Source organism: Pezoporus occidentalis, unplaced genomic scaffold, assembly GCF_034315485.1.
Source record: "Pezoporus occidentalis ecotype Australia unplaced genomic scaffold, CSIRO_AGI_Poc_V1 ctg32, whole genome shotgun sequence".
NCBI classification, from domain to species: domain Eukaryota; kingdom Metazoa; phylum Chordata; class Aves; order Psittaciformes; family Psittacidae; genus Pezoporus; species Pezoporus occidentalis.
The window spans coordinates 3,410,935-3,429,081 of NW_026915158.1; the positions used below are offsets into that span (position 1 = coordinate 3,410,935).

The following is an 18,147-nucleotide window of genomic DNA, read 5'->3' on the forward strand; positions in this document are numbered from 1 at the left end:
GTGCAATACAGAGATTACAATTTCAAGAACTCATAGTTCAGATAAATACATAATATACTTGCAGATTAAATGAAGCATCTCATTTGTCAGGGCAAACGTTTTAAACGTATTTCAGCTTTATCTTGTTCATATGTACCCAACTTTACCACTAGACTCTCCAAACAATCTGTACTACAGCCCAGCAGACAGAACCAATTGCTTCCATGGCTGAACAACACTGACAAGACAATTGCTTCACTAAAGAGATGCATGTAATGTATATACACATACATACACATATATATGCATGTATATACAAACACAGCAGAAGAATGGATCATTTGTAACAGGAAGTGCGTGTGAACAGATGTGAACTGCAGTGCTTACAAAATTCTTTATCTAAAGCTTCAGGTAGCAAGCTAAAGCTAATTGAACACAGGTATGAAATGCCTTATTTCATCTCAGAGAAAATAATCTGTAATTATTGGTAATAACTTGTGGGACAGAATTTTAAAAGACTGTATTGGGCAGTGGTTATTCCATCCTCAAACATGACAAGAAAGAGCAAAGAATCCTCCTGCCATTTCATAATCTGCAGAATAGTACTGCAAATATTGTAGCTATATTCACAGCAGTTACTAGTTTACTTCTGGGATTTTTATTAAACACTGATTTCTGTTGAAGACTGCATTAGATTTTGTTAGTAAAGTACTGCTAGCACTGATTTATTCAATATTCCTAGACTCAGGCCTACTTCAAATAAACTGTTCCTCCAAAGAAAAGTAACTAGAAATGGCAGGACCTTCCCCTCCTACAGACCCTCAGGACAGGCAGCAAGCTTTCACAATTTTAAGTAGGGCAGGGTTTGATGCAACCCGGAATCTGTTAAGAAATAAAACTACTCACAGGCAGAACATCTCCTTCACTCACATTGGACACATAAGTTCTAGGACCTCATTTACTCATTATAACAACAAGCAAAACCTAATGAAGCAGCACATACTTGATACATCCTCAAGCATCTATAAGGATGTGAGGAAGCAAACCCAAATGCTTTCAAGAAAAGCTTCCACAGTTTTGTTCCGGGTCAAAATATAAACTGGATAAAAGATGATCAACTCTGGGTTTCTTTTGTTGGAGAATATTCATGAAGTGATTTTTCACATGCACAAAGAAAGTGAACTGAATGTCATTTTACAGAATTTTTATCTTTTAAGACTTTAGTGGAATCTGCTGTCAAGTCTACTGTTGAGAAAATGTAATGTCACTGATTTTTCCTTTGGGTACAGAAAGAATACTTCAGTCACATTACCCTATGAAGAGAAAAAGAGAACCTGTCACGTGTAAAACTTGCTTAGAAAGAAAAATCCCCAGAGAAGGAAGCAGCAAGCAGCTTCAATATTACCATTATTTTACTTACTAGTGAACATAATCACATTAATATAGACTTTTCATTCAAAATTCCATTTAATTAATCCCAGAGTAAGGTCAGGATTCTAATGAGTACAGTCTATAGCCACAATCAAATGCTTAAGATAACAGTCTGCTCTTCGTTTAATGTTCATTAACTTATCCTACACTATTACAATTCAGTGTTTCTCTCACTAGCATAGAGTTCAGCAAGTTCATATGTTAAGAAAAACTACAACGCTGAAGAAATAGTCTTTCTTCACAAGGTTTCTGGCTAAATAGAAATAAAGACTGGCAGCATACTCAACTTTTCTGAAGCAACAAAGATACTGACTGACTAATCTTAATTTTGATTTTTCTACTTAGTTAACAGAAAATAGCTTTTTCCAATACAAATCACTTACTGTGGTAATGTACCGAGAATGAAATTCAGATGCTTCTTTTAAAAACAATAGGCCAGGATGACTATTCACCACATCCTACCAAAAAAAAAAAAAGAAAAAAAATAAAAGAGAAAGGAACAATATCCCAAAACAGTATTCATTAGTGACTTATATATAAAACAATAAGCACAGAATAACCGATCTGCTTCCTTAACCAAAACAGTTCAAATTAACTACCACAGTCATTGATGATAACTTCATTTACAACATGCTTCATATAAATGGCACTGCTTTTTTTGTCATTTAAAGAAGCCAGATCAACAAATGAACAAAACATAGTTTAGCCGGGCTGAAGATTTTGAACACTGTTGTAGCTTGTAAATCTGTGCCTGACTACAGTTCAGTAAAAGACAATTTAGGTTTTATTAATTCATTAGTAAAGGTGGTATTTGCTCCTCTTTAAAAGAGGTTGTATTAGGTCTTAAATGCATATGCCACTTTTCCTTTCCCTGCAAAGACCTTCCTTAATTTAAATAACTTCCAACTGCCTTTCTAAACTGTAGGGATTCTCTGATACATGTGCTATTCATGCAAGCAATTTTATATGCATGCACCTTTCTGTAGCTCCCAAAGACCTCACCTTAACAAAATGATTTACTGTAAAAGAAGTCACTCATTAGCATGAGTTACACTAAATAGTATCAATAAACATTAATGAAGACCATGAGAAAAGTATGTTTAGCTCAAAAAAAAATCAGGCCTTTGTGAGCTCATCATTTTTTTTGTATTTCCAGAAAAAGTTTCAATTGCAATTTACTTGTAAAAAAGGAATGAAGTCTTCTTGCACCAAGTAGTTGCATCCAGGGTTCATCAGAAGATGAACAAACTTTGCAGCATCATCATAGCAGGTCTGAAGTATTCTGAAATACAAATATTTCCATTTAATACTCTCTACAGAAAATTTCTTGTGCTACCTTGTACAGGCATCCTAAAGCAAGACCTAAGAAACCACAACTACGTTTAATTCAAAAGCTAATTACAAACATCAAAGTACACTCCAGGTGAACTTATCAAAGCAGCACTGTCTCGTACATTTATGTTAAAGGAGGCGAGTACACCATTCAATGGATTACATAAAAGAATATTTTAAAGTTAGAATTAGAATGAAAACTTGAAAGAATAAAAAGAATTTTGTCCAGAAGTGGCATCTACAAGTTAGGGCCATGGTTCTCACTTTTCCCATAAGCAGCCAGTCATTTACCAAACATTCTAAAATCTATAAACCCTGTAAATAAGGACTTGTTTGTTTATGTTAAAGTGATGATTTAGTTACATTTTCCCATGTATAAGTTTGCTGTCTGTGGTTCATTACGGTAGTGGTTTATTACCCTTTACAGATAGCATTCAGAGCTTAAAATACCACATTTCAACTAAAAATATGCAGTACTTCCAAAAAAATAATCTACTTACTTCCGCCACATTGCAACAAATTTATGAACTGACACATATCCTGTTCGTTCACCTCCAGCACAATAAAACAAAGGGCCTTTCCAGTAAAGTGGGCATTCACAAGCCTAGAATTGAAGTACACATCAAGTCAGTTTACTGATTGCTTATCTGAGGGTTACTCCCTCATGTATAATTCTTTCAAAAGCCATATTTTACAAGTATTAAGAAGAAAACATTTTTTGGTTTAAACTGTTCCTGAAACCAACTGCATCTTCCAAAATAATCAACTGTAAGCAACTGCTTTAGGCTGAAATCCAAAAGTGGAAAGCAAAACATAGGGCAGCTTGCAGCATTCCTAATAGATGAATGCAGTCACATGTTTGCTCTGTCCCTGCTCCAAGCAGCTGAACAAAGCCCATGCTAATAAGCTCTGCTAAAGGGCTGAATATATTTAAGCTGAGCTCAAGACAGCACAGTTACACAGCTTCTGAACTGAAGTAAATTTACATTTGTCTGGCTCACAGGATGGCTCAACTATTCTGCATCCTTGCATATGCATGGCACATCTTCTATCCAGTTTTAAGTAGTAGGCCAGCCTGCCCTGAGCAGCAGTATCTTGCTTTAGGATACCCAAGTTACACCTTCACAGCTTCAGCGCTCCCACGTATACCTACAGTGATGCTCCTATGTCTCCTCCAAGCTTCTTCAGTCCTAACAGCCAAGTACCTATCTCTCTCCTAAAACTGGCTACAACCTGGAGTAGTCACACATGTCAGCATCTCTGAAAAGCTCATGTGGATCTCAAATCAGATTATGAATACTGCAAGATGTATAAGGTCACCAGAGCAGAAGGATGGCTACTTCTCATGCAACAGTTTAACCAGTACTTTAAAAAATAAGAAAAAGCGAGTTTGATGAAAACGGTCCTCAGACAGAGAGGCTTTTCCCTATGCTCCAGGAAGGTGTGTACAACAATGCACGCAGCATGGGGAATAAACAGGAGGACTTAGAAGTCTGTGTGCGGTCTAAAGGTTATGATCTGGTGGCAATTACAGAGACATGGTGGGACAGCTCACATGACTGGAATGTGGTCACGGATGGCTATGTCCTTCTTAGGAAAGATAGGTCAGCAAAGCGAGGTGGTGGAGTTGCTCTTTATGTGAGAGAGCGACTAGAATGCATTGAGTTCTGTCCAGGGGCAGATGAGGAGCAAGTGGAAAGTCTGTGGGTACGAATTAAGGGACAGGCTGATACGGGTGATACAGTTGTGGGGGACTGTTATAGACCTCCTGATCAGGACGAAGGAGTTGATGAGGCTTTCTACAGGCAACTGAAAGCAGCCTCACGACTACATGCCTTGGTCCTTATGGGGGATTTTAACTACCCCGATATTTGCTGGAAGAGTTACACAGCCAATCATTCACAGTCTAGGAGGTTCCTCCAGTGCATTGATGATAACTTCTTAATGCAAATGGTGGACGAACCAACTAGGAGAGGAGCGCTGCTGGATCTAGTACTCACCAACAAGGAGGATCTGGTTGAAGCGGTGATGGTCAATGGCAGCCTTGGCTGCAGTGAACATGAGATGGTGGAGTTTAGGAGCCTGTGGGGGAGGAATAGAATACCTAGCAAGGCCACATTTCTGGATTTCCGAAGGGCCAACTTTGGCCTCTTCAATCAATTGCTAAGGGAAGTCTCATGGCAAAGGGTACTAGGTGGTAAAGGGGCTCAGGATAGTTGGTCAGCATTCAAGGACCACTTCTTCCAAGCTCAGGATCAGAGTATCCCAATGGGTAGGAAGTCAAGTAGGGGAGCCAGGAGACCAGCATGGTTAAACAAGGAACTGCTGGGCAAACTCATGTGGAAAAAGAGAATCTATGGATTATGGAAGCAGGGGCTGGCCACTTGGGAGGAATATAGGACAGTTGTTAGAGAATGTAGGGAGGCAATTAGGACAGCTAAGGCCTCCTTGGAACTTAATCTTGCAAGTCGGGTTAAGGACAATAGAAGGGGCTTCTTCAAATACATAGCGGATAAAAGTAACACAAGAGGTAATATAGGCCCACTGCTGAATGAGGTGGGTGCCCTGGAGACAGAGGATATAAAGAAGGCAGAGGTGGTGAATGCCTTCTTTGCCTCTGTCTTTACTCCTGCAGACTCTCCCTGGGGGACCCAGATTCCTATAGCCCCGGAAGGAGGCAGGATAAAGGAGGAGTTTGCTTTGGTGGATGAGGATTGGGTTAGGGATCAGTTAAGTAATCTGGACATCTATAAATCAATGGGTCCGGATGGAATACACCCGCGGGTGCTGAGGGAGCTGGAGGTCATTGCTGAGCCACTCTCCATCATCTTTGGTAAGTTTTGGGAAACAGGAGAGGTGTCTGAGGATTGGAGGATGGCAGGCAAATGTCATGCCAGTCTATAAGAAGGGCAAGAAGGACCCGGGTAATTATAGACCAGTCAGCCTTACCTCTATCCCTGGAAAGGTGATGGAACAACTTATTCTTGACAACATCTCTAGGCATATCAAGGATGAGGGGGTCATTAAGAGCAGCCAACATGGTTTTACCAAGGGGAAGTCATGTTTGACCAACCTTATAGCCTTCTATGAGGAAGTAACTAGGTGGATGGATGATGGTAGAGCGGTAGATGTGGTTTTTCTTGATTTCAGTAAGGCATTTGATACTGTCTCCCACAGCATCCTCATAGATAAGCTAAGGAAGTGTGGGCTTGATGATCAGGTAGTGAGGTGGATCAAGAACTGGTTGGAAGGAAGAAGGCAGAGAGTTGTGGCTAATGGGGCAGAATCTAGCTGGAGGTCTGTGACTAGTGGAGTCCCTCAGGGGTCGGTGCTGAGACCAGTGCTGTTTAATATTTTCATCAGCGACCTGGATGAGGGAACTGAGTGTACCCTCAGCAAGTTCGCTGATGATACTAAACTGGGAGGAGTGGCTGACACACCAGAGGGCTGTGTTGCCATTCAGCGAGGCCTGGACAGGCTGGGGAGTTGGGCAGGGAATAACTTGATGAAATATAACAAGGGAAAGTGAAGAGTCTTGCATCTGGGAAAGAACAACCCCATGTACCAGTACAGGTTGGGGGCTGACCTGCTGGACAGTAGTGAAGGGGAGAGGGACCTGGGGGTCCTAGTGGATGACAGGATGACCATGAGCCAGCAATGTGCCCTTGTGGCCAAGAAGGCCAATGTCATCCTGGGGTGTATTAGAAGGGGGGTGGTTAGTAGGTCGAGAGAGGTCCTCCTTCCCCTCTACTCTGCCCTGGTGAGACCCCATCTGGAATATTGTGTCCAGTTCTGGGCCCCTCAGTTCAAGAAGGACAGGGAATTGCTTGAAAGAGTCCAGCGCAGAGCCACAAAGATGATTAAGGGAATGGAACATCTCTCTTATGAGGAGAGGCTGAGGGAGCTGGGTCTCTCTATCTTGGAGAAGAGGAGACTGAGGGGTGACCTCATCAGTGTTTACAAATATGTAAAGGGTGAGTGTCAGGATGATGGAGCTAGTTTTTTTTCAGTGATGTCCAGTGATAGGACAAGGGGCAATGGGTGTAAACTGGAGCATAGGAGGTTCCATGTGAACATCAGGAAAAATTTCTTTACTGTGAGAGTGACAGAGCACTGGAACAGGTTGCCCAGGGGGGTTGTGGAGTTTCCTACATTGGAGATATTCAAGGCCCGCCTGGACAAGTTCCTGTGTGATGTACTCTAGGTTACCCTGCTCTTGCAGGAGGGTTGGACTAGATGATCTTTTGAGGTCCCTTCCAACCCTTGGGATTCTGTGATTCTGTGAAGGTGTCTTTCATCACTGAATTGCAGGTGACCGGATCTTTCCACCCTTTTTGGCCAGACTTCCATCCCTCCCCACCTTTATGTGAAAGGAGCTGCAGAAGGCAGGCATCCTAGCATCAGCCCAGCAGTTAAACACTTTCAGTGAGGCAAACAAGGAGTTTCTGAACCCCAAGTCCTGCTCTTGTGACAAGTCTTTGTTTTTATTTTCTAGACCCTGGACTTTAAATGCAAAATGACTGCAAGAGGGATGAAAAGCTCAGACTCATTACCAAGACCATGACTCATAGTGGTATTTCAAGCACTGATTCAATATAACAAAACAGAAATTTAAGTAGCTTATTGTCTGTTACACAGAAATTTAAAAATATTTGCTGCTTTCTAAGCTTAGTATTTGTCACTCTGCAGTAAGTCTAAACTAGCTCTTCAGTAATAAGTAGAGGACTATAATCTCAAGTTACCAAACCATTTTGTCTTTCAGTATCTTTACAATGGAGGTTCATGACACTGCGAATGAGAAAAAAATGTTGACACTTGAAAATAAAATGCGTATTACCAGTGCTTTTGCCTTAAATTTGTTGGTCAATTGAGAGCATAGGAGATACAATGTGCCCTTCAGTACCTGGTTGTTTATGCAACTAAAAAAAAAAAGTTCAATTTTTGGGTTAATGTTTGTTTCTTTTTATAAGCAAATTTAGGGGCATTTGAGACATAGTTGAGATAAAGATTTTCACACATAACTATGCTATCAACAGTGCTGAATATGAGATCTTATCGGTACTACCTTGTAAGAGATGGAAACACAATGCAAGAAAAGCAAGCACATACAGCTCATGTTTGCTTTCCATAGGTATACAGTACTAAAAGCAGCCAGCCAGCAAGTTCTCACCTTTGCAACCTTCCCCATGTCTTCTAATGTTGCTCTCTCATTTGGAAACTCAGAGAAAGTTCTCTCAATTTTGGCAATCACAGCATCTATATTCACTTTTTCCTTAGGACATCCTCGAGGAAAATAGAAAGTTGGAATGTTTTGACTAAGCGATGGTGGCAAGGTTTCTTCCTTCTTTGTCTGAACCTAAATAGATAAAATACACATTTCACAGACAGGTAGAATGAAATCACAGATAACAGTCATCCCCAGATGACTTGACTCTCTTGGTATTACAGCACACCTTCGAGAAGATTTTTGATGATAGGTTGAATAAACTATTTAAAATTGAGAGCACACTGGAAAAAAACTATAAGTATTTCCAAAGCCTGTCATTTAGAAAGATTCCTAGTTGTTAAAAATTTAATAAAAACAGTTTAAATCTTCAATGTATCAAGATTAATACACTAGACAGCTTCTTGAAGACGCCTGAAGTAACTCAGGTTCTGTTATCAGTTACAGAAGAAAAAACTTCAACTTCTAGCTTAACAGAGAGGTCATGAAGGAGTTTGCTTTTGAAATATTTCTAGTTTTACAGCTTCAAACTTTTGAAATAAGCATGACAACTTTGTTTCAAACCACCAACCTTGTTTTACTTAGTTACAGTGAAGATTTCTTTTAATCCTAAAAAATGCTTGATTTTATAAAGGTAGCAATTCATGTAGAGGGATTTTTTTTTCTTGTAAACTATGCAAAATTATGGCATGAGACCTTTGAAATTTGTCTCAAGAATTTCTGATATACCAGACTAGTAAAAAACACCATGATCAGCAATAAGAGAGTTTATTTATTTAAATGCATTTTGCTTCAGTAAAGGAGTTTAGTTTCCAAAGGAAAGTCTGATAAAGCAAAGAAACAAAGATAACAATCAAAGTAACAACAGAGTTATGTGGCAACTTAAAATTAGCAATTAAACATAAAGTTTTTCATCCCAAGGCCATTATTTAAATGTAAAACAATGGTTAATGTTATATGGTAGCTCATCCTTCTGTTAAATGTGTTAAAGATCCTGAATTCCATCTCATTTCCAACCAGAATTGGTGGTGAAAGAAAAAATAACCCCCATAAAAAATCCCTCAACACCCCTCAAACTCCAGCCCTTATCTTACTCCTTATCACCTTTGTCAAAGTGGCCCTAAAGATATGCAGCTTTCCTACCACATTCAAAGTCCTTATGTCAATGAAATAACTAAGTGCTTAGAGTCAGCAGATTTTAATTTGCAGGGTTCCAATGCAGGAGCCTTCACTGGAATGATACACATACTAAAACCAGCCTGAATTAACCTCTTTCCTCAGACACTGGAAAAAGCTCTTAAGCAAAGAACAGAGGCTCAACAGAATCAGTTCCAACTAATGCACTATATAGTATTGCATCTCCCCTCTCTCCTCATCTTTCCTTGAAGAGCCAGTGATTCTTCTCTCAGCCTGTATCCCGTCTGGCAACTGAAAGACTCCTTGTACAACTGAGGCCGCTCTGCTTCTAATGGAGAAACGCGGGAACTAAAGGGGCTCCAAAAGCTTCACTACTTTTTTATCATTTCAGTTAGTTACTTATATAGCTGATGAAGGGAGGCAGTTCTATTATTTCAGGGCAATCAAAATGTGTTAATTGCATGAGATTAAGCTGTTCTAAAGACAATTACAACTTTTTCCAGGGAATTTCTTCATTAAGAACCGCTATATTCCTGCTAATGCTGAACCTTTTGACTAAAAAATCTGCAGCAACAGTTCATTATTGTTTTTACTAAAGTATTCCATTTCAGTGGTGAATTTAACATTTAGAAAGGGATCCATATTTTCTTACAGCTTTAAGTTAAAACTTTACTGTTACAAGTAAGCTAAACTGACAAAAGAAACTGGTTTGGTAAGTGAAGATTTTCCCTGCAACTTGTCAAGAAATAGCACAAACAATAACATGCTTGGAGTTAAGGATAACAGCTGTATAAGCTTGTGAATAACACAAAGGAGAAACGTGTGCTGCAGTGTCATGACTGAACGGTGCATTAACCTCTGCAATAAGTATATGTAAAGTCCAGAATCTGTAATTGTATTGTGAAGTTGACACTGAAGTTCATGTGAGAAAATTCCTGGTTTGTAATAATGTAAACAAACTTATGTAAGACTTGTCTATAACAGAATCTATAATCTATATTAAAGAAAACCTTTAATACATAACCAGTTTTCATTGCTGACATACAGAATCATACTATCTAACACTTGCCTTAACTTTTACAGAGGAGGAAGTTTATGTTCCACCATACACATTTTGCTGTTCAAATGGCAAACTTCCCATTTTATTTTGCAACTCTCCAGATCCTTTTCCAACTGTTTTCCAGTAGGTGTTTATAACAACAGTATAAAACCATTGCATTTTACAATTTAATGACAGAAAATTCAGCTTATATTAGCAAACTAGAATTCAAGTCTATTCTGTCACTGAAATACTGTTTGCATACTAACCTCTGATTCTGAGGTAAAACCCCCTTACTTTGTCAGTAGTTTGCTACTAGAAGCTATTTTCTCCTTATTTCAAATCTCAAGACAGCAGTGTAAGAAGTTGCTCAGCTAGTTACCCTTAATTGCATGTTAGCTAGACAAAGAAACACCACACCCAGTTCGAGTGAAATTGCTGTGGTAAGGCGCACCACTGGATAGTCTTGAAAATCTTACTAAAGCTCAAAAATTTTGATAGTTGTACAACTATCAGTAACTCTTTTCCCCTTTAATTCAACCAAGCCATATTGAAACAGCCAAAATGAGCCTTAAAAAAGGCACAAACTTTGTGCCATCTACACAAAACTATTTGGGATGGTGTGTTAATTCTCCTGTAGGAAGAGACAGTAGGTGGTGGCATCCAGGAAGAGCTTCTACCTGAAACTATGAAAGACATTCCATACACACTATCTTGTGCATTAAAATTAAAACCACATTCAACTAAAAGCATGTGTAAACGGTCACCACAAAAGTTACATTACATGCACACATACAAAAGTAACATGCTATAAACAAACAAACACTGGAGAACTTTCAAATGGTCAAAACTTGATTTTCACTGGTTTAGTGAAGACTGAACTCTCCAAGCTAAACTGGCATCACTTTTCTGCATGGTGCCTAACCATATATATAGCACAGACTTCCAATCTCCTCACTTTCAGTGATACATATGCTGCACCAACAGCTCTCTTACCAAGTTCTACAACTCTCATTTTGGAAGTACCAGGATTCTCTTGGTTTTTAGCTTGATAGAGCTGACACAGACAAATCACATAGTCCTGTTGGGAACTGGAGAATGCTATTGTAAATGTATTATTGGTGTAGAAGCACCTCCAAACGACTGCATATTTTTGAGGTTTTGTACAGTTACATAGAGCTTCAGCATCAAAAAAGTTCCAGTTACGCAAGTAGGAGGAGTTTAGTAATTTATTCAGGACTGAACCTGAGGTGGGAATGGAACAGCAAAAGGAAGAGGCAATCGACTATCCTTCAAAGATATGAGCACAAAAGACATGTTACATGCATGTCCATCAGATGTTGCTAGAACATTTTTACCAAAGGCTTTAGAGGTGGGATCCTCTAGCAGTTTGCTACAGCTGACTAGTGAATATACTTTTTCTCTCCTCCACATACTCTGCTAATTTACAAAAGATAAAAGGCACATCCCAAGAGTCTTCAAGAAAAGAAAAAAAAAATATACTCTGTGAAAGGCAGCTTCTACATTTTGTGGTAAGAGAGAAGTGGTACAAAAATACCAGTTGCTGACTGTAAGCTGTTGCCAGCCTCCATTTTATGAATTATGTCAAATCAAGGATCCCAGCCACAAATACACTCAGTTTGTTGTACAGTTGCAGCTTTCTTGGAAAATACCCCAGTCATATGTTAAATCAATATTCTTACTCTTTACCAGTCTATTCTGTTACCCCAGCTCTTTTCAGAAGACAAGCTGGTGGGATCCTCTTGATCACTTTGATCATTAACATGATCATCTTGACTGTACGCAGCCAACAGACCACACTGGAACTCACGACCCATAAAGGAGTCATGACTGCCTAAACATCATTTTAATGGGGAAAAACTGACACCTGAGGCAATTCTAACATTTGTCTACAGAAAACAGCCCTCATCAGGACAGGCCATCAGTTCAACATAAGAAGTAGCAAACAGGGCTAAGACAGACATCTACTTGATCTGCAACACTGTCTCATCCTTACATGTTTACAACAAGAGTTTCAATCACTCAATGCAATTATGCTTAGGAAAAATCCACTCAAGAAAATCAGCAAGCTCAGCCTTGTTACAGAGCTGCAGAGTCAACACATACAAAAGCAAGTATTCTGTCAGATACTGTTTTCTGGAATTCAGCTGAAGCAAGTATTCTAACAGTATTCTTGTCTGGCAATGCTCCCGACAATCACAAAACCAATCTTACATCCTACTTAGTCTGTAAAAACCGAAGGATATTTTGTATGAAGATATGCCAAACTGTTTCAGGCTTTCTAGCATACAAAGTGCCACCATCAACAGTCATACAGCATCTACTATTAGTAGCATTAGTGATAACAAAGGTATGGGAAGTACTTTAGAGAAAAGGCTAGTCAAACTTTTATCCTAAGGGAAAAAGAAATCAGAACTCTTCAATGTCTGCACTGCTGGGTCAAACAGTTGTAGAGGGAACTGATATCTAGACTCTTAAATCATGCATGCAAGTAAAGTAACCTGTAACAAACTTGCACCATACTGGATTTTCTACAGAAACAGTACACATTGGCATAAATTTATTACCAGCCATAAGCTGGTAATAAATAAAGAAGCTGCTACCACAGGGCAGCCAACAGATTATAAGTTTGAACCAGGAGTCTCTATTGCAAAAGTGGAGTTTGCTTAGAGCCTCCTTTAAGAGGCTACAGCTTAAGACCTGGCAATCCATTAGCAAGGAACCATTTATGGAAAATCTTTCAACTAGCCAGCCTCAGCTGGCAGCTTATATATTTTCACTCTATCTTTAATGTTGGCAACTGCTCCAGAAAACTGGCATTATACCAACAAACTCCCATCAAGTGTAACTACCAGCTACAGTCAGAATGAGATTTTTTTTTTCCCCTCTCTGCTCCTTCTCCAAACACTTGGATTTTGTTCTTAAAAAAAAAAAAAAAAGTCTGACATCAGGCATGCACACGCTTATGTAAGAATGGATACTGGGTGCTCCCTCTGTGGTGTTAAAAGGCCTCCAAATGATGTTAAATTAGAAGATCAATGCTAATAGGAAAGCAGCCCTGCCAGAGGCTTCTGTTACACAACCTACTTCTGTGACTACAGCTGTAAAACCAATCGCCTCACCTAAACTTCTTAAAATTTGCATTACCTCAGAAATGGGATTGTTATCTTAATGACTGGAAGAATCAGTGCAATACAGTATAACCACACACCAGCCCAGCACACAAACACCTAAAGGCTTTGTGTTCGTTGCTCTCTTGTACATACCACAAGCATTTATGCAGCGTTTTGGTAACAGAGGAGTGCAAAAGTGATCAAGAAGCACTAATGCCTAAGCTCACTTCACTCAGAAAGAAAGCCAGTCTTGTGAGGCACTGCAGAAATTGAAGAAATAGTTCTCATACAGCTGACATAAATAGCATGTGTAAACAGCATTTAGTGTCATTAACAGGTGGTCATGGAACTAGCAGTTCTCCATTTCCACCCCGAGGTGTGATAAATACAACTACAGAAATCACCAAGTAGTAACAGCAGATAAAAGTATGAGGCATTAAATGTATCAAAAAACACACCAGCACTCAGTTCTGGCACTGACATTCATAGGATTAAATACTTATATGCCTGCTTTTTTTCCTGCCTGTTTTTAAATCATCACATTCAGCACAAATTTATTTGACTTTAAAAAAGCCTAGTTTTAAGTTAGAACTCAACTGTTTTATAAGGTGATCTGGCCCCTAAGCAGCAAAAAAAAATAGATATTTTCCTAGTTTAGCTAATACCGAGTTACATGGGTATAAGCATATCACTGTACACAGATGTATTTTATTTTGTTACTATTTTGTTTCCAACTTCACATATATTTTCCTCACATAGTCTGGGTAATGATGCTGTTTATATTCCAGCTCTGGCAGGTAGGGATGTCACCAGCTGTTGGCTATAACACTCTGATCAGCCCTCAGCAGGATATAAGCCTTTCAGTTCACACCTTTAAGTTTCCAGTACATTTGACATACGGATAGTTTCTTCTCGTGCCTAAGTTTCAAATAAATTGATGAGCAAGATGGACAACTTCCTTGATGTTTGCTGGAAGGACCACTCAGCAACCCAGCCACAGTCCAGGAGGTTCCTCCAGTGTATGGATGATAACTTCCTCCTGCAAATGGTGGATGAGCCGACCAGGAGAGGAGCGCTGCTGGATCTCATCCTCACTAACAAGGAGGGTCTGGTCGAAGCAGTACGGGTTGAGGACTGCCTTGGTTGCAGCGACCACGAGATGGTGGAGTTCAGGATGTTGTGTGGTAGGACCAGTAGAATAGCAAGTAGAATTGCAACCCTGGACTTTAGCAGGGCAAACTTTGGCCTTTCCAAGCAATTGCTAGGGGAAATCCCATGGGCAAGGCTGTTTGAAGGTAAAGGGGCCCAAGACAGTTGGTTGGCATTCAAGGATTGCTTTTTCCGAGCTCAAGATCAGAGCATCCAGACACGTAGGAAGTCAAGGAAGAGGGCCAGGAGACCTGCGTGGCTAAATAGGGAATTGCTATGTATGCTCAAGTGGAAGAGGAGAGTTTACAGGTCATGGAAGGAGGGGCTGGCCACTTGGGAGGAATATAAGGCTGCTGCTAGAGGATGTAGGAAGGCAGCTAGGACGGCTAAGGCCTCCTTAGAATTAAATCTGGCGAGAAGGGTCAAGGACAGCAAAAAGAGCTTTTTCAAATACATGGCAGATAAAACTAACACCAGAGGCAATGTAGGCCCACTGATGAACGGGATGGGTGCCCTGGTGACAGAAGATGCAGAGATGGCAGAGTTACTGAATGCCTTCTTTGTCTCTGTCTACTCTGCTGCAGGCAGTCCTGAAGAGCCCTGTACCCCTGAGACCTTAGACGAAGTCAGGTCAATGGAGCGGTTTGCCTTAGTCGATGAGGAATGGGTTAGAGACCAGTTGAGCAATCTGGACATCCATAAATCCATGGGTCCAGATGGGATGCACCCACGGGTGCTGAGGGAACTGGCAGAAGTCATTGCTAGACCACTCTCCATCATCTTTACCAAGTCTTGGGAAACCGGAGAGGTGCCTGAGGACTGAAGGAAAGCAAATGTCACTCCAGTCTTCAAAAAGGGCAAGAAGGAGGACCCGGGTAACTATAGACCGGTCAGCCTCACCTCCATCCCTGGGAAAGTGATGGAACACCTTATCCGTGGTGCCATCTTAAGGCATATCAAGGATAAGAGGGTTATGAGGGGCAGTCAACATGGCTTCACCAGGGGGAAATCATGCTTGACCAATCTCTTAGCCTTTTATGAGGAAATAACACGGTGGATGGATGATGGCAGAGCGGTGGATGTGGTCTACCTTGACTTCAGCAAAGCATTTGACACAGTCTCCCACAGCATCCTCACAGCTAAATTGAGGAAGTGTGGTCTGGATGATCAGGTAGTGAGGTGGACTGTGAACTGGCTGAAGGAGAGAAGCCAGAGAGTTGTAGTCTACAGGGCTGAGTCTAGTTGGAGGCCTGTAACTAGTGGAGTGCCTCAAGGGTCAGTACTGGGACCGGTATTATTTAATTTATTCACCAACGATTTAGATGAGGGAATTGAGTGTACTATCAGCAAGTTTGCTGATGACACTAAGCTGGGAGGAGTGGCTGACATGCCAGAAGGCTGTGCTGCCATCCAGCGAGACCTGGACAGGCTGGAGAGTTGGGCAGGGAATAACTGGATGAAATATAACAAGGGAAAGTGTAGAGTCCTGCATCTGGGCAGGAACAACCCCAGGTTCCAGTATAGGTTGGGGAACGACCTGTTAGAGAGCAGTGTAGGGGAGAGGGACCTGGGGGTCCTAGTGGACGACAGGATGACCATGAGCCAACACTGTACCCTTGTGGCCAGGAAGGCCAATGTCATCCTGGGGTGTATTAGAAGGGGGGTGGTTAGTAGGTCGAGAGAGGTCCTCCTTCCCCTCTACTCTGCCCTGGTGAGACCCCATCTGGAATATTGTGTCCAGTTCTGGGCCCCTCAGTTCAAGAAGGACAGGGACCTGCTGAAGAGAGTCCAGCGAAGGGCAACTAAGATGATGAACGGAGTGGAGCATCTCCCTTATGAGGAAAGACTGAGGGAGCTGGGTCTCTATAGTTTAGAGAAGAGGAGACTGAGGGGTGACCTTATTAGTGTATATAAATATATAAAGGGGGAGTGCCACGAGGATGGAGCCAGGCTCTACTCAGTGGCAAACAATGATAGGACAAGGGGTAATGGGTGCAAACTGGAACACAAGAGGTTCCACTTAAACTTGAGAAGAAACTTCTTCTCACTGAGGGTGACGGAACACTGGAACAGGCTGCCCAGGGAGGTTGTGGAGTCTCCTTCCCTGGAGACATTCAAAACCCGCCTGGACACATTCCTATGTAACATTATCTAGGTGTTCCTGCTCCGGCAGGGGGATTGGACTAGATGATCTTCTGAGGTCCCTTCCCATCTCTGGCATACTGTGATACTGTGATAATGCCTCTTCAAGTGCTGCATGTCTAGTTCACTATACTCTGTAGGTGTTGTTACCTAGGAAAAAGTCTTGGTCTTGTAACCAACATCAGGAGAACATAGACTGAAGTTCTACTGAGTTTTATGCAGTCATCTATTAAAAACTTCAGTTCCCCCAGAGTAATAGTGAACATTTCAGCTGTTGTGTATAGTTTTATCTTTTGGAAAACTGATTTATCCAGAAAGCCCTACTCTGCCCAATCTTGGCCATTTTTGTTAATAAATGCAACCACTGAGAAACAGTCTGTTCAGCCACTTTCCGAGCGATACGCCTCACTACTGCTCATCTACTTAAATATTTCCAGGAAACTTGATTTGCTATGCTCTAATGACCTCCCCTTCTAAAACACAGGGGATTGCCTATACAGACTACTTACATAGCTTTACACAAAAAGCCATAGCCTTAGAATTCCTAGAACCTATGCAAGATCCAGTACCTCCAACCCACCTCAGAACAGATGTTGATGCACACCTTCTCCCTGTTCACCACCACTACTCATTTTATATTTTAAGAGGCTAGCTTTAACAGCTCTAAACCTCAAGGAGAATCTGCCATTTGTTTAACAAGTTACAGAAACTGCATAGACGTAAAAAATTATGTGTAGAAGTATAAAAAAAAGACTGCCTTCCATTTCTGCTTGATTTTAGTGTTCCGATTCTGCATCATATTCATAAACTGTTCTGTCTGAAAGCCAGTATTACAGTGGTATATGAAGTTGCAAGCTCCAATGGCAATGAAGCTTATCAATTCAAATGAGAAAAAGTTTTCAAGATATTCTACAAAAGCAGCCTGTATTTTAATCGTTCTACTAAGCAGTCTTTAATATCAATGTGAGATTTCTTCAATGATTATGCAGATGATGAATAGCTATTCTTTGAAATCCACCTAACCTACAAGGACAAGCTCAAATTAATATGGACATAAAGTGTCAGGTAAAGTATGTCCATCTTCTGTACCAACAGTTATGAGAATTCATGTTTTATTTTTTTTAAGGTACTTTCAAAATGTCTCCTTAAAATCATGAAGCTGAAGTACCATCTAAAAAAGGAACTGTGGATAAAATACTTTATACCACATTGAGCAAAGACAAACATCAAATTTTAGTTTTATGCCCCTGTGAAGTCTGTTTTACCCACAGAATTTTGCCTTTAATAACATTAAGTGGTTTAACATACATTATTCTACAGTTGCCATTTACCCAACAAGCGCAAGCCTGGTTAAAAATGAAAACTATTTGTTCATTGTCTGTGCTGTAAATGTATAGATGGCAGCATGCTAAAACAGAAAAAACCCTACAGGTTCGGAAACAACTTGTCTAAAGTACTTAGCTGCTTGTAGGTACTACGTACTACATTGGATGTTTTCTAGCTCAGCTTAAAAAAAAACCTGTAAAAGTTCAAGCGATCCAACTATCATTCCATGAAAGACACAGATCAAGTTAAGGGGC

General features: G+C 40.5%; 1 protein-coding gene across 2 annotated transcripts in view; it reads right to left on the reverse strand.

Moving 5' to 3' along the window:
* Positions 1-18,147, reverse strand: part of PPP2R3B (protein phosphatase 2 regulatory subunit B''beta) — a 46,651-nt gene that overhangs the window by 12,821 nt on the left and 15,683 nt on the right. For both annotated transcript variants that reach the window (XM_062628651.1, XM_062628652.1), the window contains exons 2-5: positions 7,913-8,098; positions 3,243-3,346; positions 2,590-2,692; positions 1,794-1,868 (exon numbers count right to left, since the gene is read on the reverse strand). In XM_062628651.1, the coding sequence (XP_062484635.1) occupies positions 1,794-1,868; positions 2,590-2,692; positions 3,243-3,346; positions 7,913-8,098 (468 nt within the window). The remainder of the gene's footprint in view (positions 1-1,793; positions 1,869-2,589; positions 2,693-3,242; positions 3,347-7,912; positions 8,099-18,147) is intronic.